We start from the raw sequence: 26,162 nt of genomic DNA, 5'->3' as shown, positions 1-26,162 counted from the left end.
GCTTCCACATTGATCTCCCTGCTTCTAACTTTGCCCCCAACAATCTGTTCTTACTTCAGGGTGATCCTTTTAAAGTATAAGCCAAGTCATTCTTCGTCTTCTCAGAACTGTTGGATTCTTCTCTTCTAACATAAGTCATAATCATGTATCTTAGTCATAAATGTGTTTGTGTGTGGGGGGGCACGTGCCTGTCACAGCACACATGTGGAGATCAGAGGACATCTTTAGAAAGTTGATTATATCTGTCTACCGTGTCAGTTCTGGTGACATCTTTACTCACTGAGTCATCTCAACAGTCTTTTGTGATTACTTTCTAAAATAGTGCCCCCACTTTTGCTGACATTAAGTTCCATAGCACTTATTAGTCCATGGTATATGTTTGTTTCTTTGGTGTCTTCTTGTACTGGACTTGCTTATTTTTGTTCATTACTAAAATCATAGTTCTGTAACTTTCAATGAATAATCATTACATTATGAATGCATGAATATGAAGTTAACTTTAACGCAGTTGGGTTATAACTCAGTGACAGAACACTTTACCTAGTGTGGGCTCTAGACACTGAGCTGTGTCTCTGGCTTGTTTGATTTTAAGAAGCAGAAATCCACTGAAGTCAATTTAAATACAGGGGTATTTGTTAGAAGTTCTTATACAACTTAGATTTGGAAGTAGGGCGATCTCTCACAAGGTATTGGTACTTTGAAACCAAAGTATGAAGTACACCCATGTTTACATGCTTTCTGGGTTTACATGGATGCTACATGTTATCTTCATTCTTTTTCTCTTGCAGATTGTCACTAGTATTCTTGATGTATGTGGCCCCAATATATGTACCTATAATTACGTACTTTTTCCCAGCTCATGAGTGTAGCACAAGTTCTAATTGGTCCTGATAATAAAAACACCGAGTCAGAAATTAGGGGGTGAAAGCTGAAATATCAGAGAAGCTAGTTACTAGAGTTCTTACCTCTATGAAATCTCATACTGAAACGGGGCTAGCTCCTATCTCTGCCTGCCTTATAATCCTCTCTCTGCCCAGCCGTATCACTTCCTGTTTCTTCCTCTCTAGTTCTGGGATTAAAGGTGTGTGCCTCCCAAGTACTGGGATCAAAGGCATGAGATCCCAAATGCTGGGATTAAAGGTGTGTGCCATCACTGCCTGGCCTCTATGGTTAACTAATGGCTAGCCCGCAATCTGATCTCCAGGCAAGCTTTCTTTGTTAGAGTACAGACAAGATATCACCACATATGAGAGCTAATTGTTAGCTCTTCCCCAACTCTGTTCAGTAACATTGCATTGATAACTTGATATCAGCTATGGCAGAAATAGTCACATCATGGAAATCGTCAAGTGCTACAAAATAGTACCCTGCCAAGAGTTAGTTTTTAGCATATCACTGCTCTCTAGCTCAAAGACCTTCGTTCCTGTCTTTACATCTCTTTGTTCAGTTTTCAAGAGAGAGACAGATAATCAGATTGATTAGCTTAGTTCTCTGCTCGTCACAGTGTTGTCTGGAAGCTGGTATATGAAAGCCAGTTCTGCTTCTCCCTTACCAAGTCTTCGTCAAGTAGCAAGAATACCAAGTACCTCATCAGAGTAGCTATGCCATGGAAATCAGCAAACAGTTCACTGTCAGTGCTCTCTTTCTTCTCCTCTCCACTGCCTAACAAAGTATTGGTAGGGTATACTCTTGCTAAGCTGCGAGCAGGAAAAAAGTGAATGTGGTGTGAACTGAAAGGTAGCAATGTCTCTAACAGAAGAGGGAAACTATTGCTTGGGAATCAAGATTGACTAGACTCAGTACAGTGAAGTTTATTCTGGGAGACTGCACATACACAAGAGGTGGTGATCGACAAAGGTTCCAGCTCCAATGATCCTCCCAGGCTGTTCCCTGTGACCTAACCAGCTGGAAGAGAGCGAGCCTGTCCTGGATCCCAGACTAAGTCCCCCATGCTCACCTACGCAGCTGTGCATAGTTAGATCTCTCACTGCAATTCCCCTTTTAGTCTAAAGAAAAAGATTTAGACTTGATACAAAACTCCGTACAAAGATAGCAAATATCAAGTATGTGCTAGGAGAAGGAAAAATAAGAACATATACCTCAAGATCTATTGCCAGTGAAGCACATGGCAAGAACTACAGGAAACCACAATAGAAATCATTGAAGATGCTTCCTGGAGACCTCAGTGGTGCTGTAGATAAAGAGACTGATCATGACTGACTCAATGAGGACAGACTGCTGTGCTCATGCTTAGACCACGAGCCATCTCTAGAGGGCGATTTAGTGAGCAGTGACAGATGCTAAGAATTGTGAACCTCATGAGTAGAGTCCTGAATTATAGGCAAAAAACTTACCACGTATATGTTTATAATACACAAGTAAAACTAGATAAAATAAAAAATGTCTCAGGTAAGACTTTTCTCAAGATTGGGAAGCTGATTCCTGCCATTAGGTGAGAGAATGAGACCAGAAGACACAGATTAAAGATCAGAGGAGGTGATGATGGAGGGAACAGGATCCTGGAGAAAAGCAATGTGGGAAATTTTAATGTGGAACAGAAGTAGTCCAAATCCCTTTACTCTTGCAAAGAAGAGAGAATCATTGAAACAGGAAAAATGAGCCCCTTAGTTTCTGTGAAGTGTGTTTTCTTGCTTTCTATGTATAAACTCTTTGAGTGAAAACTGAAAGCAGGAATCTGTTCTAAGTCCTTTAATCACAGGAGTATGGAGACTAACTTCAAGTAGAGGAGTAGAATAAGATGTGTTCTCTATTTTGTTAAGTAAGTTAAATGTATTAGTATAATTAGTTCCATGTATTTAAATCTGTGCTATTCATTATGTCTTCTAAACTTGCATATCATACTAGAATTGGTCAGAAAATGACATTACAAAACTGAAAATTATAATTTCATCCTTTGGAAATTTCAGTAATTGTTTTGCTTTGATTATCCCATTGCAGGAGACTGTAGGAAAGATTTTCCAGACAGACATTGCAGAACATGCTTTGGTAGGTAGCTTTTTAATACTCTTTGTTTCTGACCTCCTGGTATAATTTTTAGTTCATTTCCTTCACAATGTAATGTAAGTGTAATTATAAATATATGTTCATGAAGAAGATTCAGACACTACAGGGACTACAGTAAGAAAAGAGATTCCCAATCTTACTACCCAGAGACAACTGTTGGTAATGTTTGGCCATTCACTTTTATAAACGTGTAACTACCTCCATTCCCCAAGTTCATGTGAACAGTATTACATTAACATCCCCCCCTTTTATATGAAATGTTATTCTGTTCTGTTTGAATACTATTTATGTGTGTGTGCATCTTTTTAAAATGACCACATAGCTTGCCAGTATGTGAGCATCATTTGGTAGATTTAACTGAGCAGCTTCTAGAAGCCTGCTGCAGTTCTGGTTTCTCACTAGCCACCCATGCTGATAACATATGTAAAGTAACTGTGTGTGTTTGGTTTATTTACTTTTTCCTGGAGATAAATTCTTGGTATAATTCATTTATTCATTTATTTTTTGTGTTCAGTATATATCTCCAGATTGATCCTAGAAAGATGAATGAGGGTTTTTACATGAAAGTGCTTTTTTCTTCTTTTCTTTGGCAACCCTGGTCCAGCCCCTTTTGTTTTTGTTAACCAGATAAGTAAAAATTTAAAATTGTGTTTTTTTACGTTTTCTATCTATGATTACTAGTTCAGTGAAATAGCTGTGAATCAACAGCTTGATTATTGGATTTTGGCCATTTACCAGTCAGTGTCTTTCTGTCTCTCTTGTCTCTGTCTTTCTCTGTCTCTTTGTCTCTGTGGGTAGGGACATGTTTCTTTTTCAAAATTTATTTTTAGTTTGTGTGTATGAGTGTTTTTCTTGGTTGTATGTATGTGTACCATGTGCATGCCTGGTGCCTGTGGAAACCAGAAGAGGGGCATTAGGTTCCTTGAAACTGGAGTTACAGATGGTTGTGAGCCTCTCTGGGTGCTGGGAATTAAAACCTGGGTCCTCTGCAAAGAGCATAAGTGCTCTTAACTACTGAGCCATTTCTCCAGCCCCTTGTTGGTATTTCTTTTATTTTTCCCTCCATCTCCCCTCTCTCCCCTTGCTTCCTATTTACAGTTTCTAGCTTTTTAGTCATGTTTGTATAGGTTTTTTAAAAATCCTAAGAGTATAAAAGTGTTCACCCAGATTTACATCTAGTACTTTGTGGCTTCATTTGTTGCACTGAAATGTTCAGTAGCCTGAGATTTGTTTTAGTGTAGGTGGATGTATTTCTTACATTTTTTGAAATAGGTAAGTGTTATTTTAGATTCTTGAGTGCCTTGACACATTTTTATTTTTTGATAGAAACTGCTTAGTAACTATAACATTAACAGTTTTTAACAGTGATTGTGTTAGTAATTGAAACTCTATTTAAATATGTTGAACTTTTGTCTTTTGCCATTAGAAAAATTCCTTAGAAACAGATATTCCTACCGTGAATGTTTTAGCTGATGAAGAATTCCTTCCCTTCCAAGAAAACACATTTGATCTGGTGGTTAGCAGCTTAAGGTTAGTAATCCATTTGTTCTTTTAAAAACTGTTACCAAGGCTGGAGAGATACCTTGGTTGGTAAAGAGCTTGCTGCATAAGCATGAAGACATGAGTTTGATTCACAAAACCTGCATAGAAGGCAGGCATGGTGGCACATGCATATAATCCCAGCTCTAGAGAGGCAGTGACAGGCAGATCCCTGGGGTTTCCTAGCCAGCAACAGCTCAATCTTACTTGATGATTTCCATACCAGTGAGAGATGCTTTTTAAAGATAGTATGGTTAGAACCTGAGAAACAAGCATGAAGTTAGCCCCTGACCTCCACATGCACACATGTATGCATGTGTACACACACACACACACACACACACACACACACACACACACACACACACACACGTATGTATGTATGAGTGTGTGTGTGTGTGTGTGTGTGTGTGTGTGTGTGTGTGTGTAATAAATAGTTTACACTGTAATATTTTACTCTTAGGATAGCAATGGATAATGGATTAATATCCCCCCCCCATGAAACTTAAGGCTCTGAGTTAAAGACAAGGACTGTGTTACTGAGCTATATTCTTCACTGTGATAGAATAAATTCTTTTTAGTTGCAAACTGCTTATCTTAGTTTATAAACTGTAAGATTCTTCTGTTTAACAATTATGGATTCAGGACACCCTGGTGGAAATATGATTGTCTTAAGTTTCTTTTTATTCCCAAGTTTCTACACACGGCTTGCTAAAGCTCTTTTGCTGTCACACATGACAGAATAAGCAGGGTCAGCAAGAAAACATGAGATTTAAAAGGTTTCTTGTGTATAAGTTTAGAAAGCTTTGTTGTTTTGATTTCCATCATCTTAAAAGATGTTGGGTGTGCTATCTATTAAAATCAGAAAAATCCAAACACTGACAACACTATCTGCCTGCAAGTGTGTAGAGTAACAGGAATTCTTACTCATTGCTGGTGGGAATGCAAAATGATTTAGGCACTTTGAAAGACTATTTGATCATTTCCTGAAACTTGAACATACTTTGTTAGATTCTAGCATTTATATTCCTCGATATATAACAAAGAAATGAAAACTTATATCCATGCAAAATCATGAACATGAATAATACATTACTCTTTAAAATTTTTTTTAGATTTATTTTTTATTTTATGAATGTGAGTATTTTAACTGTGTGTATGAATGTGCACTACATGCATGTCTGGTGCCCATAGAGGCCAGAAGTGGGTCTAGAGTCCTCTGCAACTAGAGCTACAGATGGTAGTGAGCTACCATTTGGGTGTTAAATACTGAACTTGGTCTTCTGCAAGAGCAACAAATGCTTTTAATCACTGCAACTATGTTATTAATTGCTAAAACTTGGAAACAACTAAGATGTTGTCTTAGTTACAATTTCTGTTGTTGTGATCAAAAACCATTACCAAAGCAACTTGGGAAGGAAAGGGTTTATTTCAGTTACAGTTCCATATAAAGTTTTTTATCAAAAGCAGAGGGCAGGAACTCAAGCTGGGCAGCAACCTGGAGGCAGGAGTTGATGCAGAGACTATGGAGGAGTGTTGCTTCCTGCTGTGCTCCACTGCCTTGCTCAGGCTGCTTTCTTATAGAACCCAGGACTATCTGCCCAGGGGTGGTACCACCCACAATGTGCTGGGCATTCTCCCATTGATTACTAGTTAAGAAAATGCCTTACAGACTTGCCTACAGCCCAATCTTATTACCATTTTCTTAATTGGTTTTCTCCTCTCGGATGATTTTAGCATGTGTCAAGTTGACACAGAACTATCCAGCACAGATGTCCTTCAGTTGCTGGTTGAATTGTGGTACGTGGAGACAATGGAAGTATTTAGCACTAAAAAGAAGTAAGCTGTCAAAACATGAAAAGAATGCAGGAAACTTAGAAATTTTACCAAATGAGAGATTATTCAGAAAGCTGTGTGTGCCAGTTCCAACTGTATGACATTCTGGAAAAAGTAAAAGTATGGAGACAGTAAAAAAGATCAGAGTTGTGGAAGTGTAGAAAACAATTTCAGATTTCAAAGTTTAATCCTTTTTTGTGGTTTACTCTAGTGATAATTATACTTTTTAAGTTTAAACCACTGTGTTTCTATTTTAGTTTGCACTGGGTAAATGACCTTCCTAGAGCACTTGAACAGGTGAGAAAACTTGACTCGGTTGTTTTAGTTTATTATTACAAATGTTTCTGTTTTCACTGTTCATAAGTGTTGTTATTTTTGCCAATGTTGTTATTTTGCTTAAATTAGAGGTCGTGAGATGGAGATGGAACATGAACCATGGAGGGTATATTGAACATAAAGTTTATTACAGGGTGGGAGAGCCAGAGGGGGAGAGAGAGAAATGGAAGAACAGAGCAGGGCAGAGAGTAAGAGAGAATTAGTGGTCGACCGCTGGAAACAGAGAGAGAGGAGAGTGAGAGGTAAGAGTTTTTAAAGGGAAAACAGAGCATGTGTACTGAGGCTTCAAGCATGTGCAAAGTCCTCACACAGGTCCATAATGCTTAATGAGTGATGTGGGGTCACTGTGTGTGTGCCACCCATTGTCAGGGGGCAGTGCCTGTCTCTTAAAGAGGTACAAGCAGGTAAGCATTAATGCCTGAACCTTTCAATAAGTCTGACAGAATGTTCCATGGGCTGGGTAAATATTTGGTATTCTCTTTGACTTACAAATATATACATTAGGTGACATTCCTTGAGAACTTTAAGAATAGTTAGTTGTAGAGATGCTTATATTAATGAAAGATCTAATTACTGTGTAAAACAATGTTGTTATCACAAAGCATATTCATTTGTTTGCTTATTTGTTTTTGTTTTTGTTTTTGTTTTGAGACAGGGTTTTTTTTTGTGTAGCCCAGACTATCCCAGAATAGGCTTTGTAGAACAGGCTGGCCTTGAACTCAGAGCTCCACCTGCCTCTGCCTCCAGTGCTGGGATTAAAGGTGTGCACCACCGACACCCAGCTACAAAGCATATTCTATATTAAAATTCATTCTCTCCCTTTCATTGCCTATGAACTTTTTCTGGGTAGGAAAGTGTTTATGTTTGTATCTGTCCTTTGCATTACTGTCAGCAGGTGTTAGATAAATGCTGGTAGATTGGCACTTATCAGTGGTCAGAGAGTGGTGGGCAGATGATGGTGTGGCTGAATAGGGGTGTTCCAATAGAACAGTAGAAGGAAGCATGTGGGGCCATGTGAGGACTGACTTAAACTAGGCTGAAACTCATGAGCTGTCACTTCCACTGCATTTCTTTAGCCAAAATAAATCACAGGCAGGTCTAGGCCAGATTCAAGAAGTAGGAAATGAATTCCATCTGTTGGTGGGACATCATAAAAAATAACTTTTCAGGGGTCAGACACAGAAAGATTTATAATTTCGGTGAGCTGTCATTCTTTAAATGTTTTTTCTTGTAGTATTTTGTTACTGTAAAAAGCAAGTTGTACCTTACAAAAATTGAAAACATTACAACATCTTATAGATACTAGTATCATTAATGAGTGCATTGTCTGTCTTTGTCATTACTATACAATATTACTACACACCATACAGCAGTGACCCTAGGATTTCTTGTCAGATGTTACTTACTTTCTGATTTATGTAGCAAAATAAAATTGGTAGTCATAAAATATTAACTTGGATACATTTATTAGTTTGATGTTTCTGTCTGTAAAATTTGAATAGTTTTGTTATATTTATTACAGATTCATTATGTCTTAAAACCAGATGGGGTGTTTGTCGGTGCGATGTTTGGAGGTGACACTCTCTATGAACTTCGGTGTTCATTACAGTTAGCAGAAACAGAAAGGGAAGGAGGTTTTTCCCCACACATTTCTCCTTTCACTGCTGTCAGTGACCTAGGACATCTCCTTGGGAGAGCAGGCTTCAATACCTTGACTGTGGTGAGTATCAGGAGAACCAAGTAACCCCCTAATTGTATTTCTTGGGGCAACTTTCCTTGCTCTTTCTTTTAATTTTCTTTGGAAGGTAATGGATCTTACCATCTTTAGTGTGCATAAACACAACCTGACTGAAATGTCAGGAATATAAAAACTTTAGTATTTAGATTCCAGGATAAGTAGTTCAAAAAATGCACCAAAGTTTATAAAGAGATTTATCTTTAAATAACATGTATTTATTTTGTGAGGTTGGGGGGAAGGTGTGCCCTGGTCAGAGGACAGCTTTTGGGAGTCCTCTCCTACTATGGGCTTCATTCATCTTGCCAATCCCTTTGAGGGAGACTTTTAAAAACTACTATGTTATGATAAATCTTTCCACCAGCTTCCTGAGCCCCGCTGCCACGTGGGCACCCAAAACAACACACAGAGTATTATATTATTTACAGTGCTGTTGGCCAATGACTAGGATTTCTTATCTGCTAACTCAGTCTTAATTATCAACCGTAATTATAAAACTTATCATATGGCTGGGTGTTGGTGGCGCACGCCTTTAATCCCAGCACTCCGGAGGCAGAGGCAGGCAGATCTCGTGAGTTCGAGGCCAGCCTGGTCTCCAGAGCGAGTGCCAGGATAGGCTCCAAAGCTTCACAGAGAAACCCTGTGTCGAAAAACAAAAAAGAAAAAAACTTAAGGAGGATGCCGGTGGAGTGCTTCCTGTCTTTCTGGGATCACATGGCGGCTCCAGAGCAGAAAACAGGAGGAAGAGAGAGAGAGCAAGAGGACAATTTCCTTCTTGTCCCTGCTTATATTCTGAGTTTGCCTGCTATGTCACTTCCTGCCTGGATCACAAGACTTCTTTACTACATTTCCCAGAATCCTCCTTGACTCCTAGTCCCACCTATCTTTCTGCCTCATTGGCCGAACAGTGCTTTATTCAACAACCAGTAATAAGATAAACATACACAGAAGGACATTCCTCATCATCACTATGCCATTAGAATCTTCAAGTCCAAGTTAGGTATAATACGAGATAAGACCACTACAAATGTGATATGGGTATCTGTTATAGGGGCATTTGTGGTACTGTTCCTGCCACCAGCTCTGAATTCAAGCAGACACACATGACTACATTCTTAAGTCTAGGCTTAGTTGAGGTAGAACATGCTGTATTTCAGTTATGTTGGAGAGTTTTACAGAGAGGATCTATAAGCAGGAAGTATAGAAGAAACACAGATTCTGTGTAGACTTGGGGGGATAGGGCACTTGATATAATTTACTTTACTTTGGATAGGCATTTTTTGAAACTGGGGCTCAGCCTCCACCCCATTGTGTACTTTGGTCACAGGCATACACACCTGGCTTCAGTGGCTGTAACTTGGCTTCCTGTTCTATTTCTGTGCCACGTAAGGGAATTTAGGAGAGGTATTTCAGTTCTCTCAGCATTTCTTAAGAATCTATGAATGCTTGATATTAAATGGCCAAAGGGTATAAGGTTCCTTGACTATTGGTATGAAATGCCTACTTTTCTCTTACCCTTTCCTTCTACTCTTAGAACTTTCCAAGAATAAATTTCCAGAAGAGAGCCATCTCCCTTCCATCTCTCCAATCACAGTCACCATACAGGACTCATTAATCTCCTCAGATGAGTTGAATAGATTCTCTATGACTTCCAAACCCTACTGACATAGAAACAACTAAATTTGATTGGAGGTGATTGGAATTTCTTGGTGAAGAAAGCCTCCAGTTGTATAGCTAGAGACAATAGGCTTTCAGTTAAGATAGCTATTTGAATTAATGTATTGTGAATGCATTTCATAAAACTAATAAAATCAACCAACCAAAAATTATATCATTGTGTGTATTGATAGAAAGCAAAGGGGGTAAAGTAGCATAACTCCTAATCTTAAAAAAAAAAAGCCTCCAGCAAGAAAAGGGAAGAAGCAACAGGCTGGGAGAATAGGCAAGGCTTTGTCAAGATCTGCAGACACTCTGAGATGCCTTGCCTGTGTCTGGGTTGACTCCTATAAACTTTTAAATTGCCTAAATCAATAAAAAGTGGTTTTGAAATGTTAAACATCTGAAAATTGGAAAGCATAGCTTCTTGTTGAAGAACCAACATCACTGATACAAGAAGTTATGCATTGAGGGGTTATTATATTTTAAAGATAATTTAAATTATATAAATAATTCACAAGTAGTTTTTATTATAAATATAAAACTGTAGATAAACCAAAGAATCTATTATTTGCCTTTAATCCCTCAGATCTTAGCTGTCTTCCAAGGACAGCATTTCTCAAAGTTTTAGTCTTTGGTGTTCAAAATTTCAGACTTTGCTTTAATCCCAGCACTTCGGAGTCAAAGGTTGGTGGATCTCTGAGTTCAAGGCCAGCCTGGTCTAGAGTGAGTTCCAGGATAGCCAGGTCTACACAGAGAAACCCTGTCTTGAACATAAGAAGGGAGGAAGGGAAGGTGGATTGTTAAACTTACTAAAACTTTGTATTGGAACTTATCTTTTTAGACATTAGTTCTATATAGTTCTATTAGTTCTATTAGTTCTATATAGAAATAATATATACTACTTGTTAATGCTAATTCCCTACATCTTTATATAAAAAAAGAACTATGTTGGGCTGAGGATATAGCTTAGTGAAGAGTTCTTACCTAGATTCCTTCTCCAGCACCAGTAGCATTAAAAATAAAAATGAAGTAAAAACTTCTTAAACCAGCTGTAGTGGTGAGTGTATGTAATCCCAGCATTTGACAGGCAAAGGCAGGGAGTCATGAGGCCAGACTAGGTTGGAGAACCATGTTTCCAAAAATCAGTGTCACACTGAGGGTTTTTAAATTGCCTTAGTGTATGCTTTAGTAAAAGAGTGTTAGATTCTCATGTCTGCTCATTGGTAGAATCCTTACCTAGCTCCTGTGAGTCTCCTTGTTTAATTCCCAGCACTATTATGAAAAATGTTCTGTCTCTGTCTCTGTCTCTGTCTCTCTCTCTCTTACACACACACACCCCGACCCATGCATATTTGAAATACTAGGAAGGAATAATGAAATAAATGTATAGAGAAAAGTAGAACAAAATTTGAAGTATAAAGAAGTCTCTTCCTGACATCTGATATTTCATCCCTGTACCCAAGACAGTTATGCAGAAAGAGAATAAATGAATGAGTGCTTATTACTCAGCTGATGTTTTCCAGTTTTTAAATGTTTTTAGAACTTTTTCCACTCTTCTTCAGTCTGTATGCAATCCTAGGAAATAGTACTACCCACAGTGGGCCAGATCTTCCCATATCAAGACAGCTCTCACAGGCAAACCTAACATAAACAATTCCTCATTGCTAGTCTCTTCCCACGTGATTCTCCTCTGTGTCAAGGTGACGTATGTTTTCTTTCCAGTTTAATACCTAATGTGTTTTCTGTCTGAACACATTATGTTAAATGGATGTTTGGAGTTGGGAGATTGAATAGATGCTTGCTCTGTCCACTCCATGCCTGACTTGGTCTTATAGTAGCAAGAATGGCACACCCCTTTGGGGTAATAATATTTTACTAAAAACAACAAGAAGAAGCCTTGAGGCCAGCTTAGTCTACATAGTGAATTCCAGAACAGACTAGACTACACAGTAAGACCCTGTCTCAAAAAATAAATAAAATAAAATTGACTATCACAATATAAAGCAGAGTGACTTCATTTTGTTTTCAAATGAGAAACTGGCACCAGTTGTTAGAATTTTAGGAAGGTAACATTTGTGAAGAATATTAAAAACAAGGCAATTCTTGGTGGAGATAGGGCTCACTGGTGGACATTTGTACTCATAAGGCTCTTATAAGGGGAATTTCCTGCCCACCACGAGGGTGTGGTCTGGGAAATAGTTATAGCTCCTTTCCAAAGTTTGAGATTTACTTTTTTGTTTGTGATTGTCACATGAATATTAACATTTTCTTTTAAAAATAGGATACTGATGAAATTCAAGTTAACTATCCTGGAATGTTTGAATTGATGGAAGATTTAAAAGGTAAGGCATTTGTAGATACCATTTGACATCGTACTCTATGTCAGAGATCAGGGTAAGCACTAGGGATCCACTCCTGTAGAGAAAGCATACTGTTTGTCTTAGAGCTTACAGTATAAACTGGAGGAGGCAGCCTCCAGGTAGATGTCACCGAGAAGAGTCCAATTAGAATTGTGGTTAGCACTATGAAATTGAGACTTGTAGCACTGTGACTGCTTCTGGAGTAATACAGGAGGAATTTGTTTTAGGGCGAATTTGTGGTAAAATACTTCAGTAGCAACAGTTCATATCTCAGGTCTAAGCACACACACATATCTACTTACACACACACACACATTTAAAAACATTACAAACCTTAGATAGTTTAATGAGGTTAGGATTGTGGGTGTAGTTGAGAATAGATACTGGTCTAGGAGATGAGAGAAATTCTGTTTGAGAAGATGGCATTTGAGCCATGTTCTAAACAAATAAAGATGAGTTAACCAGATGCAAAGGTGAGAGAAGTGTGTCTCAGGCACAAAGAATAGCATATTCAAAAGCCTTTTATAAGAGAACATGGCTGGAACTGTAAAACGGGCATTTGGCAGAGGACAGTGAGATGGAGAGTTGAATGATAGGTTTGGTGGCAAGTGAGCATCAGATCTGGCATAAAATCCTAAAGTCCTGGATTACTTACTTTTGTCTTTATGACCGAATACCTGACAGAAGCAACTTAAGGGAGAAGTTGATGTTGGTTTGGGGTTCAGAATATACAGTCTGTCATAGCAGGGAAGGCATTGTGACAGGAGAAACCACATCAGGAATCCAGGGTGACAGAGCCAGCCTATAGTCCTCAAGGCTTAGCCCCCCATTTACTCACTCCCTTCAGCTAGACCTCCCCTCTTCCACAGTTTTCCAAAATGGTCAGAATGGTGCCAGAATGGGGACTTAGATTTCAAACACTTAGGCCTGTAGGCGGCAGTAATGGTGGTGGTCCCAGTTTTCCCTTCCCTGAGTTTGATCTCTAGTACCCAAAATATATTGATAATTTGACTTCCCAAATTCTTGAAATTTGGGTTGAGTCTAGTTTTTCGAGACAGTGTCTCATGGTTTGGCCCCAGGCTGGCCTTGAACTCAGAGCTATGTTGCTTCAACTTGGGCTATAGGCATGGGCTACCCAAATTAATGTGTTGTAATGCATTTTTCCTTCATATATGTTTGCTGTCTCCTGCTCAAAATTAGGGAAGGCCCTTATCAATAGTTGAGATCCAGAGCTTTAGCTTGGCTTTGAAAGTTGCATCATGTAGCTGTACCAGGCTTGTCACTGAGACCTTCAAAAGTCTCTGCAATTGCTTTTTTTCAATGTTCATTCTTAGTAACCCTGATACATATCACACCTGTAAAGTGACCCAAGTGTCAGTAGAGAGCTCTTGATTTGTCTCTGCTCATGGTCATGTCTTGCCCACCTTGAGGCCAGATTCCTTAGTCGGCTTCATCAAACAAAGGGTATCAAGGGTCCATTTTTTTTTTTTTTTCATTTTTGTATCCCCCACCTGATGCAGAGGCCTTTGTGTAATAAGCATTTGGTGAATGCAGTCTTACAAATTTTGATTACCTACGTATCTTTGTTGATCATCTTCTTACCCCTGTAGTATTTTAAATGTCTCACATCATCACAGATCTTCATTAAATAATTAATCAATTAAAAAAATGATTGTCCTTATCAAGCATTTTAATTGGAAATCAAAACATCATTAATATTTTAAAAAACTTCTAAGATTTATTTATTTTACATATATGTGTGTTTTTGCTCCTTTGACTTTTTGAGGGGCCCACCACCCAGCTCCCAAATGATTCATACACAGAGACTTATTATTACTTATGAATACCCAGCCTTAGCTTGGCTTGCTTTTTTTCTCTTAAATTAACCCATCTACCTATTCCTTCTGGGCTTTCACCTTTCTTCTGTATATCTTATTTTCCCTCTTACTCCATGGCTGACTGGGTGGATGGCCCCGGTACCCTCCCCTCCTTCTCTTGCTCCTCCTTTCCTCATTTCTCCTTCTGTTTATCCTCTCTGCCGGCCAACCCCACCTATCTTTGTTCCTGCCTCACTATTGGCCAGCTGTTCAGCTCTTTGTTAGACCATCAAGTGTTTTAGACAGGCAAAGAATCACAGCTTCACAGAGTTAAACATGCAGCACAAACAAAAGTAACACACCTTAAAATAAAATTCTACCTCATATGTGTGTTTTCCCTGCATGTGAGTATGTGTGCCATGTGTGCCTCATCCCAGAGGAGGCTAGAAGAGGAAGTTGGATCCCCTGAATTTATAGAAGCCACTTATAGAAGTGGCTGCTGGGAGTCAAACCCTGGTCCTCTGTAAAAGCAACAAGTATTCCTAAGTACCAAGTGTCTTTCTAGTCTAAGATTCATATTTTTAAGAGTTAATTAGCAAAGGAATCTTCCTGCATTAAAGTTTGCTGAGAGATGGTAGTATTTTTGGATTTGGGAGAGTGTATTTCAGACATTTAGGAGGGAAATTTGACAGTTTTTGGTAGGTCAGTTGTGGCATTTAGTGAATGCAGTCTTATAAATTTGATTACCTGTGTGTCTTTGCTGATGAGTTCTTAACACCTGGAGTAAGTTGAGTCTCCCAAATGACTGACTAGGGGATGGGGAGGCATATATATGTATTGATGGAAGGCAAGAGAGTAGTCCCAGTAGATATAGGTGTTTGTGTTTGATAGCATGAAGTTCCAAGCTCATGGAGCAGTTTTCCTTGTTACAGTGGAAGTAATACTATATAGAGGTACAAAGCTTGAGAATTACATAGGAACACTGAAATAGTCATTGGAGAGAAAGGTGTACTCACTAAGGAAAAGTTACAGAGTTTAAAGGGTTCATTTAAAGTCAGTCAGACTTATCAACCATGGTTGACATCAAACATCGACATAGTTGGGTCATTTTGGGTTGGGATTTTGCTATTTTCATGAAAAATCCAAAAGTGAAAGGTAACTCCACAAATATAATTGAAATAATGACCAGGAAGAAAAAGGATGTAGAAGGCCAACGTGAGCTGGAAAGTTGGGTGAAGTTGCTGTAGCTAAGCCTCCTCTAAGCAGTCGAAAATAGTTATAGCTGAAATATTTAATCATGTTGAAAGGGCAGCATGATGAAGTCGGGAAGTGAGGTGCTTAGAATAGTTGAAGGTAAAGCAGTTACAAGTGATAACTCCTTCTGGGACATACCACACGTCTGAGACAGAGGTGTAGTGATAGAGCTCATTGGATATGAGGTGAAGAGAATGGAACTTGATGGACACTAACATTGGAAACCCTTCCTCAGAATGGTGGCATGACCAGAGGTGCACAGGAAAACTGAGCCAGGTGCCAGACTTTGCAAAGGAGGTAACTGACTAGGCTGATAATCTGCCATCAGGAGAAGGTTATGGCTAAATGGAACAAGCCTCTACAGGATGAGGATGTATAACAACAGGTGGAGGAAATAATGGCCAGGAAGACACTCTGAGTTCAGTTTGTGAACTACTTGTTTTCTCTCTCTCTATCCCTCCTTCCCTCTCTCCACCCCCTCTCTCTTTCTCTCACACATTTTATTAATAGCATAGATAATTTTGATGGCTGGAAGAGTTAAAGTTGGGGGTCTATGAAACACAGCTATGCTTACCAAAGGAAGCCTTCATCTGGTTCTAAAAGTTGTGATATGTTTTAGAATAATGAAATTTATAAATTGATTGCCTATTTTTTATTTGTAGGTTTATGGTTTTTACAAACATTGTTGAACTTGCTTTTTTCAGTAGCCCTTTTGATAACTGTATTGCCCCTGTGTTAAGTGAGAACTACTAGGGCTAAAGAGAACGCTTGAATCTAAGTGGCAGAAATAGGTAACAAACTCTTGTCTCCTGCTCTGGTTTCTTAACTGACCCCTGTTGCTTGTTGTACTTGGCCTATTAGTGACAAGGTTCTGGCCTGTTTGCTTCTGATACCTGCCTATTTATCACAAGGCCCATTTCTCATGCTTAGCACTCTTCTGAGTGTGGAGTTACGCTGTCATATTAACGTAGGGAGATACACATAACCAAAAACTTACCATTGTGGTCCCTTTTCATCATGGAATATAGGATTGGTAGGCTATAGATGTATAGTGAAGATGATTAAGTTAATAAAACGCAGCAACCATTTTTTGCACACTTCCCTAAATACTAAACACACTGATAGAATCATGGAGCCCTTTTATCTAAAAACTTGGGACATGGTAATGAACTTATTTCTCATTTAGGCTCCAATGATAATTCTTCAAATAGAGTGTTTATTTTGTGCTGGTCTATAATAAATGCTGTGCTCATGATTCATTTCAAGAAAGGAAATAGAAAGACACAAGAAATTAGACCTATCAGTTGGAAAAGGTTACTGCCCACTGATTTAAAAATACACTAATTACTCTGAAGTTCTCTGAGGCTATTTTTTTCCTTTTCATGTATGGATGTCCCCATGGGTGTGTGTTTCTAGGGATCAAAAAACCCTTAGCCTTGCACAAATAAAGCAAGTGCTCTACCACTGAGCTACATGTCCAGCCTCTTATTTTTAAGATGGTCTGTCTGTGTACCTCAAGCTACCTTTGGTCTTGCTTTGGATCACAGGCTGACCCCACACTCACTGTCTGCCTGCCTTTACCCCCTGAGTGGTGGGGTTATAAGTATATGCCATTGTGTCTGGCTTAGATTTTCTAATATCTTGATTTACAGGTGAACATATCAAGGCGTAAGTACCTTGTCTGTAGTCATGCTAAACCTATAATTAACTGCTTGAATCCACATAAAATTAACTAAGTATAGATGTAGCCATAAAACAATTAAATTAGCCTTTTTGTCCTGTTAAGTGCCATAACCTTAATGCTATAGCTGCTTACATTTAAAAAAAAAACTATTTTTATTATTTCTTTGATAATTTCATACAATATATTTTGATTATATTCACTCTTCCCACACTCTTTTAAGATCCCCCCCACCTTCCCTTCATACCCAGTTTTGTGTCCCTGTCTCCCTCATCAAGGCCAATTTGTACTACTTGGATCTGTGGCCTTTTGCTGGATTGTGGTTGACTTAGCAGTGGCTACACTTAGAGAAAACTGACCCTCAGTTTTCTCTCCCAGCAGCTAACAGTGGCTAATAGCTCCTCAGGTAGGGGTGGAACATTTTATTCCACCTCTCCATGTTAGGACTTGATTTGGCTTGGGCTTGCCAGGTCTTGTGCATGCTGCCACACTGGTTCAAATGTGCAGCTGCCCTGCTATGTCCAAAAAACACTGTTTCCTTGTCATCCACCACCTGGCTCTTACATTCGTTCTGCCTCCTCTTTTTCAGTGATCCCTGAGTCTTTAGAGAAGGGGGTTTGGTATATGTGTTCCCTTTAGGACTGGACATTCTTCAGTGTCTCATTCTTTGCACCTTGGCCAGTTGTGGGTCTCTGTGTTATTATCTACTGCAAACAGAATCTTCTCTGATGAGGGTTGAGAGATGCCTTCATCTAAAAGGGAGGTCTGAAAGAAGTGCAGGAAGGCAGGTGTGGGACACATTGTGTCTTAGTTACAATTCTATTGCTGTGAAGAGACAGCATGACCAAGGCTACTGTTATAAAAGAAAGCATTTCATTGGGTGTTTGGCTATTGTTTCAGAGGCTTGGTTCATTATCACCATGGCAGGGAATTTGGTGGTAGAAAGGCAGGCTGAGAGTTTACATCTAGATTCACTGGTAGGCAGGCAGGGAGAAACACTGGGGTTGGCATGGGCTTTTGAAATGTCAAAGCCCACCCCAAGTGACACACCTACTCCAACAAGGCCACACCTCCTAATCCTTCTCTAACAGTTCCACTAACTGGGGACCAAGCATTGAGATATGGCTATGGAGGGCCATTGTCATTCAAGCGTTATTCTCTTCAAACCACCTACATTGTCTTCAGGCAGGTCACTGTTTGTATTTTTAATCACCTTCTAGACCAAGTTTTAAAACCTTTCTGGTTCCCCAGAAGGGTGTGTCAGGACCCTTCCCATTGGTAGTACCTGTCCCCTAGGGTTTTAAATAGGTCTTACATTTTGAAGAACTGTTCTAATGATTACCCTTTAGAGAGATGTCTCTACTGTGGAGGCTTCTTTTTTTAAAAGTCACATGTCTTTGATGTTTTTTGTTGTTGTTGTTGTTGTTATTGTTTTGTTTTTGCTTTTCCAGACAGGGTTTCTCTGAAAGTTTGGAGACTGTCCTGGCTGGAATTAAAGGCCCTGGCTGGAATTAAAGGCGTGTGCCAGTCTTTGATGTTTTTTATCTATAGGAAGATTAAAAAGAATTATATGAAGATAATGCATACAAATGCTATCTGAGCCGGGTTTTGGTAGCACACACCTTTAATCCCAGCACTCAGAAGGCAGAGGCAGGCAGATCTCTGTGAGTTCAAAGCCAGCCTGGTCTACAGAGTGAGTTCCAGGACAGGCTCCAAAGCAATACAGAGAAACCCTGTCTCCAAAAAACAAACAAAAAATGCTATCTGAAAAACTAGACAAAAATATTAACTGCTGGATTTTATATTATTCCCTTACTATTTATTGAGAATTTGCTGTGTGCCAGCTCCTCAGCCAGTGGTAGAAATACATAGTTTCTGATCACAAGTTACTAATATTCTAGATGAACGAACTCCCAAGATAGACAGACAAACCTTCAGTTGAAAAATGAGAGAAACACAAGGGATTTGGCCTTAAATGTCCTTAGGCTGTCAGGGAACCTTCTGTAAAAAAAGCTGAGCCTAAGCAAAAGTGAGTTGTCCAGGAGTTTGAAGAGTAGGGAAAATTTGGAGGGGTGACACAAAGAACGGTGTGTATAAAATCATGGGCGGGGAAATAAAAAAGGTTGTGTATATCCTAACCTTATGTTGGGGGAACTAAGGTAATACTATTGCATAAGTGTATAGAAGAGTCGGGTGGTAGGTAATGATATCGGATCAGAAGCTTCTAGATTTCTTCAGCTGAGTCTTATAGCTTGTCTTGAGAATTTTCCCCAGCGATGAGTCAGATTTGAGTATAGTAGAAGTGCACTGTTCGAGTGCTGATAAGGCATGGTTTATAGGAAGGGAAGACTGGAACTAGCATGATCAGCCTGTCCTGATATATGAGGAAACTAAGGCACAGACAGGCAAGGAATTGTCTAACTTGTAGTTAGCGGAGGCAGACAGCTTCATTCATATCCTGACGTCTCAGCTGTTTACTCAGTGGGAAAAGTCCAAGGGCGATGGGAGCTGGAGGGGCTTGGGTGCTTTCAGGAATTCAGTTGTGCCAAAACTGGAAGGTGCCATCTCCCCAGTTGGCTTTTATATCCTACGTCTGTGTTGTTTGTTTTCCTGAATAGTTGAGGCGTGTCTCATTTTAGCTGCCATTATTATTAATTCACAGAAAAAAGTCCAGAATATTGACCTAATTTTAAAAACAAGTTGCATTGCCAGCTGATGAATACATGAGAAATTTTCAAGGCTTTCACAGTGGTTTTAAGGTAAGTTCAGTTTTTTTTTTTTTTTAAGGTAATACTCATTATTTTTCCAGAAGTAGCATATTAAAGTTTGTTTTTAATAAGCAGTTGAACTTAACCTTAAAAACACTGTGAGAAATCTCAGCCTTTTGACTAAGATCAAATGTGAAAACACTAAGAATCTTAAACAGTTCCCTGCTAGCTGGTCTTATCCCGAGCTCAGGTTGAGTCTTTGCTAGGTGATTGTCAGTAAAGCTTCCCGAGAGTATACTGTAAGTAATTCCATTTTAAAGATGAAAAACTGCATTTAAGATAGGCTGAATCAGTCTTTTCCTCGGTTACATAAGTTTGTGATCCCAGAGTCCAGGTTCTTTTCAGTACTTCACAAGGAAAGGGAGCAGTAAGGCAGTTCTCAGCCCTGATGAAGAGTGAACTGCTGAGGCAGTGGAGTTGCTGTTGATGCTGTGTAGGGTACTCTTGAGTTTTTTATAAGTGAGCTGGGTCAGACCCACAGGGTAGCATGTGCCTAATAATCTTATTGATAATATGCAAGTAATGATTGTTTGGACAGCATTTTAGAATATCTAGTAGTGCAATCGTGTTGTGTATGTATTTACCACATGCGATGTGTAAGGAAGCCAGGGCAGTGGAAAGTTGAGCAGAAATTAAAGTACTGTCTCCATCACTGGTAATAGACTGTTACAATGTGAACCCTAATTTATTCTGGTCACTGTGTGATTGATATTCACTATGTGGAAAAATTTTTGTTTTCTATTTAAATTAGAAACAAGCTTGTTTTACATGTCAGTCCCAGTTCCCTCTCTCTCCCCTCCTCTTCTGCCCCCCACTAACTCCCTATCTCATCCCCTTTCTGCTGAAGGTGAGGCAGCCTTCCATGTGGGATCTTCAATGTCTGTCATATCATTTGGAGCAGGGCCTAGGCCCTCCCCGGTATGTCTAGGCTGAGGGAGTATCCCTCTGTGTGGAATGGGCTCCCAAAGTCCATTTATACACTAGGGATAAATGCTGATCTACTACCAGAGGCCCCATAGATTGCCAAGGCCTCCTCACTGACAACCACATTCAGGGGGTCTGTGTCAGTCCTATGCTGGTTTCCCAGCTGTCAGTCTGGAGCCCATGAGCTCCCCTTTGTTCAGGTCAGCTGTTTCTGTGGGTTTCACCAGCCTGGTCTGGACCCCTTTGCTCATCACTCTTCCCTCTCTGCAACTGGATTTCAGAAGTTCAGTTCAGTGTTTAGCTGAGGGTGTCTGCTTCTGCTTCCATCAGCTACTGGATGAAGGCTCTAAGATGGCATATAAGGTATGCCATCAATCTCCTTATCGGGGAAGAGCATTTAAGATAGCCTCTCCACTATTGCTTAGATTGTTAGTTGGAGTCATCCTTGTAGGTCTCTGGACATTTCCCTAGTGCCAGATTTCTCTTTAAACCTATAATGACTCCCTTTATTATGGTATCTCTTTTCTTGCTCTCCTTCTCTATTCTTCCCCAGACTCAACCTTCCTGCTCCCTCATGTCCTCTTTTCCCCTTCCCATTTTCCTAACTCCCTCTCCCCCCACCCCCATGCTCCCAATTTGCTCAGGAGATCTTGTCCCTTTCCCATTCTCCTGGGGACCATGTATGTCTCCCTTAGGGTCCTCCTTGTTTCCTAGCTTCTCTGGTCATGTGGATTGTAGGCTGGTAATCCTTTGCTCTATGTCTAAACTCCATGTATATAAGTGAGTGAGTACATACCATGTTTGTCTTTTTGTGATTGGGTTACCTCGCCCAGGATGTTTTTTTCTAGTTCCATCCATTTGCCTTCGAATTTCAAGATTCCTTTGTTTTTTTTTTCTGCCGAGTAGTACTCCGTTGTGTAAATGTACCACATTTTCTTTATCAATTCTTCAGTAGAGGGGCATCTAGGTTGCTTTCAGCTTCTGGCTATTACAAATAATGCTGCTATGAACGGTGGTTCAACAGATGTCCTTGTTGTATGAATGTGCATTCTTTGGGTGTATGCCCAAGAGAGGAATTGCTAAATCTTGAGGTAGGCTGATTCCCATTTTCCTGAGGAATTTCCATACTGATGTGGAAGAATATTTTAAGATGGATATATAGTGGGTCTAAAATATTTTCTAAGATTTATTTTTAGTTTTTATTTTATGTGTATGTGTGTGCCTCTGGGTGTATGTCACACATATGATACCATAGAGGCCAGAAGAGGACAGTGGGTCCTCTGAAACTGGAGTTACTGGAAGTTATGAGCCTCTGATGTAGATGCTGGGAATTGAACTCAGGTCCTCTGAAAGAACAGAGTCCTAATGGTTTTTGTTTTGGTTGGAGGTTGTTTGTGTACTTGAAAAGGTTCTCACATAGCTGAGAATTACCCTGTAATCACGATCCTCCTGCCTCTATTTCCTAAGTGCTTCGATTGTGTTTATTTATAATTTATAATTTATACCTGGCCACATTTATTAACTTAATAGTTTTTAGCTATTAATAATTTTCATGAATTGGGACCATTAAAGTCACAAAATACAGGACATTGGGTTTATTAGTAGAATCAGTTTCATTGCTTATGGAAGGAGTATCCTCAAAAGCCAGAAGAGGGTGTCATATCCATGGAGCTGGAGTTTCAGGCTGTTGTGTGCTGTTGGATGTGTTTTGGGAACTAAACTCCAGTCCTTAGCAAAAGCAGTGTGTGCACTTAACTGAACCATCTCTTTAGCCTCCTTATTGACTGATTTTAAAAGACCACCGAAATAAAATTTGAAAGTATTTAAATAAAAATTTAAAAAAACTACTGAAGAAAATGAATAAATCATTTCTTGGTTAGTGTTAAAAGTAAGTAGTAGACATTTGCTCATGTAAAAAAAAGAATTTTTTTTTTTTTTTTTTTTTAAATAGAATTTCTTTGTGAAGCCCTGGCTCTCCTGGGACTAGCTCTGTAGACCAGGCTGGCCTCAAAATCACAGAGATCCATCTGCCTCTGCCTTCTAAGTGCTAGACTTAAAAGCATATGCCACAACTGCCCAACATGTAGTAAATTTTAATATTAAGAATAATTACAACATTTTGTAGAATGATCTAAACTTGGACTTTCCAAATAACTTTAAATATATATATGAAATATATAAACGATATGTAACATTAGTTTGATATTACATTAATTTATCTTTATGTTTTGCAGTACTAAGACTTGCACCCAGGCCTCTGTGTGTATGTGTAATATTCTTATGTGTCCGTATGAGTGTGTGTGCAACCTCCATATGTGTATACATGTGGTTGCCACAGGTCATTGTTAGTATCTTCTTCTGTAGCTCTCTAGCTGCTTCTCTCTCTCTGTATCTGGAGGTCACTGATTTGCTAGACTAGCTGTCTGAAGGATTCCTTTGTCTCCCGTTATGTTCTAGAACTAGGATGGCAGGCATCACACCTGGCACCCCCACTCCCCGCCAGGCTTCTCTATGAAACAGACCTGGCTGTCCTGGAGCTCACTCTGTAGTAAGGCTGGCCTCGAACTCACAGAGGTCCTCCTGCCTCTGCCTCCTGAGTGCTGGGATTAAAGGCGTGCACCACCACTGCCTGGTACACCTGGCTTTTTATGTGGGTGCTAGAGATCATGGTTACACACTTTACCCCTTAAGTTATATCCACAGACTCTTGAACACATTATATTGTACAACCTAGCTGTCTCTAGCTCTGCAATAACAATTGTCAGTAAACAGCCTCTTAACCATTAACTAGAGAAGGAGTTTGGAATTTTAAAATAAGGAAAGAGGTCTGCAAATTAAGTTTAAAATGCTAAGAAAAGTGCCTCTGTGGGAAACACACTTAATTTTTAATTCTAATGTTAGTAAAATGTCACAAAATTTGAAGCCTTGGCTTTGGTCATATCTAATGAGTCCTACAGCCTTCTCCCAAGTTTCACTCTTGTAATTATATAATGCTCCTTAGAAGGAGGGGGGCATGTCACAGCATCACAGCTAGAAGGGATGTGAGATGTGGCTTTCTTTGAAAGGTACTTGCCAGTGCTTACGATCCATCTGGAGTCTAGGTGGCATTTGCTGCAGTCTTACTGTAGACTTTGGCTTTTGTTGGAAGAAGCACCCCGGGGCTTCTCTCCTGAGAATGTCTTAGCTGACTTGACATTGAAGCAGTTTTGCTCCAGTCAGTAAGCAGCCTTGCTATAATGGAAAAGTGGATGAGACTGAGGATAGGAATGCTGTTGGATAAGCTGTATTATGTCTTTATACTAAGCTGCCAGGGTATTTGCACTATTTTCTCAAACTGTAGTCTATTTTTAGGTATGGGTGAGAGCAACTGTTCTTGGAACAGAAAACCTCTGCTGCACCGAGACACAATGCTGGCAGCTGCAGCCGTTTACAGAGGTGAGCTACCCACTCTTTTTACCTGTACTCTCTGAGGGGTTTGTGCTGTGCGGTGTTTGCTCCACAGTCTTATTTCCATCTTGTAAGGTATTGTCAGACTTTGTCTTTTTTTTTTTTTTTTTTAATCTCAAAACACAGATCTCTATCTCTGTATCTGTTTCCAAACAGCTCTTGTTTCCATAATGTCAACTCTTTCTCTGTGGTAAGACTCATCGTGTGAGGCATTCATTCTCAGTCTTGCAGCTACCCTAGTACCCATTTATCTTTGAAGTGGGTGATTTTTATCGAGCGGCTACTTTTTCTCACCTAATTGTTTACAGAATTTAACCATGTGTGTCTTTTCAGAAATGTACAGAAATGAGGATGGTTCCATACCTGCTACATACCAGATCTACCACATGATAGGATGGAAATACCATGATTCTCAGGTAACACTATTAAGCTGTCACTTTTCTTAGGGTTTTTTTTTTTTCCGTTTTTCATTGTTGATTTACTTAGGATATATTTTATTATGTATAACATGATTGGGGTTACTCTGAGCTGGTCTTATCTTTATCTAATATCTTTCATTTTTGTTTTTTTCAGGCAAGGCCAGCTGAAAGAGGTTCTGCAACTGTGTCATTTGGAGAGTTAGCAAAACTGAGTGAAGTCATGCCACAGGGAAAGAAACAATAAATATTTTATTCAATTGTAATGAATTCCAAAATTTTCATCAGATATGAGTAACTGCCACATCTAAGTTCTTAGAAATTGAAGCAAGAAGCAACGTATTAAGCTATTTGCTAACAACCTAATACTATTCCATGTTTAGTAACTATTCTAGGTTCTCGTTGTTTCTATTTATATAAGATGCTAGTGATACCTAGTGATTTGGGCATCTTTGAAGATTCAGCCTGAAAGCAAAAGAAATGTTTTCCGGGAGGTGGGGAGAATCTAGAAATATGTGCACATGTGTAAATACATGATTTGATAGGAAAACATTGCTCATACTAGCATTCTGTGCCTTCCTACCTTCTGGTCTTTTGTTGTTCTCTGTGGGAAGATCATGCTTTGAAGGTAAGAGGAGAGACAAATTGCTAGGTTCTGGAAAGTTCTTATACAGTACAATGAAAACACTTTTCATAGTGACTGTTGGAGATACTAAGGCCAAAATTATTTCTTACACTTTTCTTGTTTGTTTTTGGAGACAGGTCTCACTGTGTATCCTTAGCTGGCTTGGAACTCACAATGTAGACTAGTCTGGACTCAAATTCAGAGAGCCATCTGCCTTTAGTGTTCCGATTACAGGCAGGCTCTACCATACCTAGCTATTTGTCACACTTTTGACTTGTCCAGATGACCAGAGTATTCTGTACATTCTCCATTCTCCAAAGTTACGGATTTTAGAAGAACATCTCTATACAAGATCCATTTTTTTTCCCTGGGTGTGTTATTTTGTTGTTGTTAGTTTTGTTTTTTTTTTTAAGGTTTTTAAAGTTTGATTTTATGTGTGTAAGTATTTTGCCTGCATGTTTGCAACATATGCATGTTTGGTACCTACAGAGACCAGAAGAGGGCGTTGGGTCACCTGGAATGATGCTAAGTGTGATTTTAAGCCACCATGTGGGTGCTGGGAGCCACTGGATCCCCTGTAAGAGCAGTCAGTGATCTAATTGGTGAGCCATCTCCCCTCTCCTCCCTGAATTCTGATCCTTTTTTTTTTTTTTTTCTAGTGTCTAGGTAGAACCACTGTGGATTTCTACACTACTTTATCTTAAACATTTTAAAGAATTGCAGAGGCAAAATTTCATGTAA

General features: G+C 39.3%; 1 protein-coding gene across 3 annotated transcripts in view; it reads left to right on the top strand.

Moving 5' to 3' along the window:
- Positions 1-25,346, top strand: part of Ndufaf5 (NADH:ubiquinone oxidoreductase complex assembly factor 5) — a 33,685-nt gene extending 8,339 nt beyond the window's left edge. The window contains exons 4-11 of one of the 3 annotated variants that reach the window (XR_003486506.2): positions 2,959-3,006; positions 4,451-4,554; positions 6,657-6,696; positions 8,258-8,455; positions 12,411-12,471; positions 19,904-20,000; positions 24,285-24,368; positions 24,714-24,763. Coding sequence is in view for 2 of the 3 variants with exons in the window: in XM_027421659.2 (XP_027277460.1) it covers positions 2,959-3,006; positions 4,451-4,554; positions 6,657-6,696; positions 8,258-8,455; positions 12,411-12,471; positions 24,285-24,368; positions 24,714-24,796; positions 24,954-25,043 (708 nt within the window). In the remaining variant the exon portion in view is untranslated. Of the gene's footprint in view, positions 1-2,958; positions 3,007-4,450; positions 4,555-6,656; positions 6,697-8,257; positions 8,456-12,410; positions 12,472-19,903; positions 20,001-24,284; positions 24,369-24,713; positions 24,797-24,953 lie in introns of those variants that run through there. The other 2 variants (XM_027421659.2, XM_027421660.2) reach the window with 2 other exon arrangements.
- The last annotated feature ends 816 nt before the right edge of the window (positions 25,347-26,162 follow it).

This window comes from Cricetulus griseus, chromosome 6, assembly GCF_003668045.3.
Source record: "Cricetulus griseus strain 17A/GY chromosome 6, alternate assembly CriGri-PICRH-1.0, whole genome shotgun sequence".
In the NCBI taxonomy this organism is placed as follows: domain Eukaryota; kingdom Metazoa; phylum Chordata; class Mammalia; order Rodentia; family Cricetidae; genus Cricetulus; species Cricetulus griseus.
The sequence above is the reverse complement of the archived record's forward strand: the minus strand, read 5'-3'. Positions and strand labels throughout refer to the sequence as shown.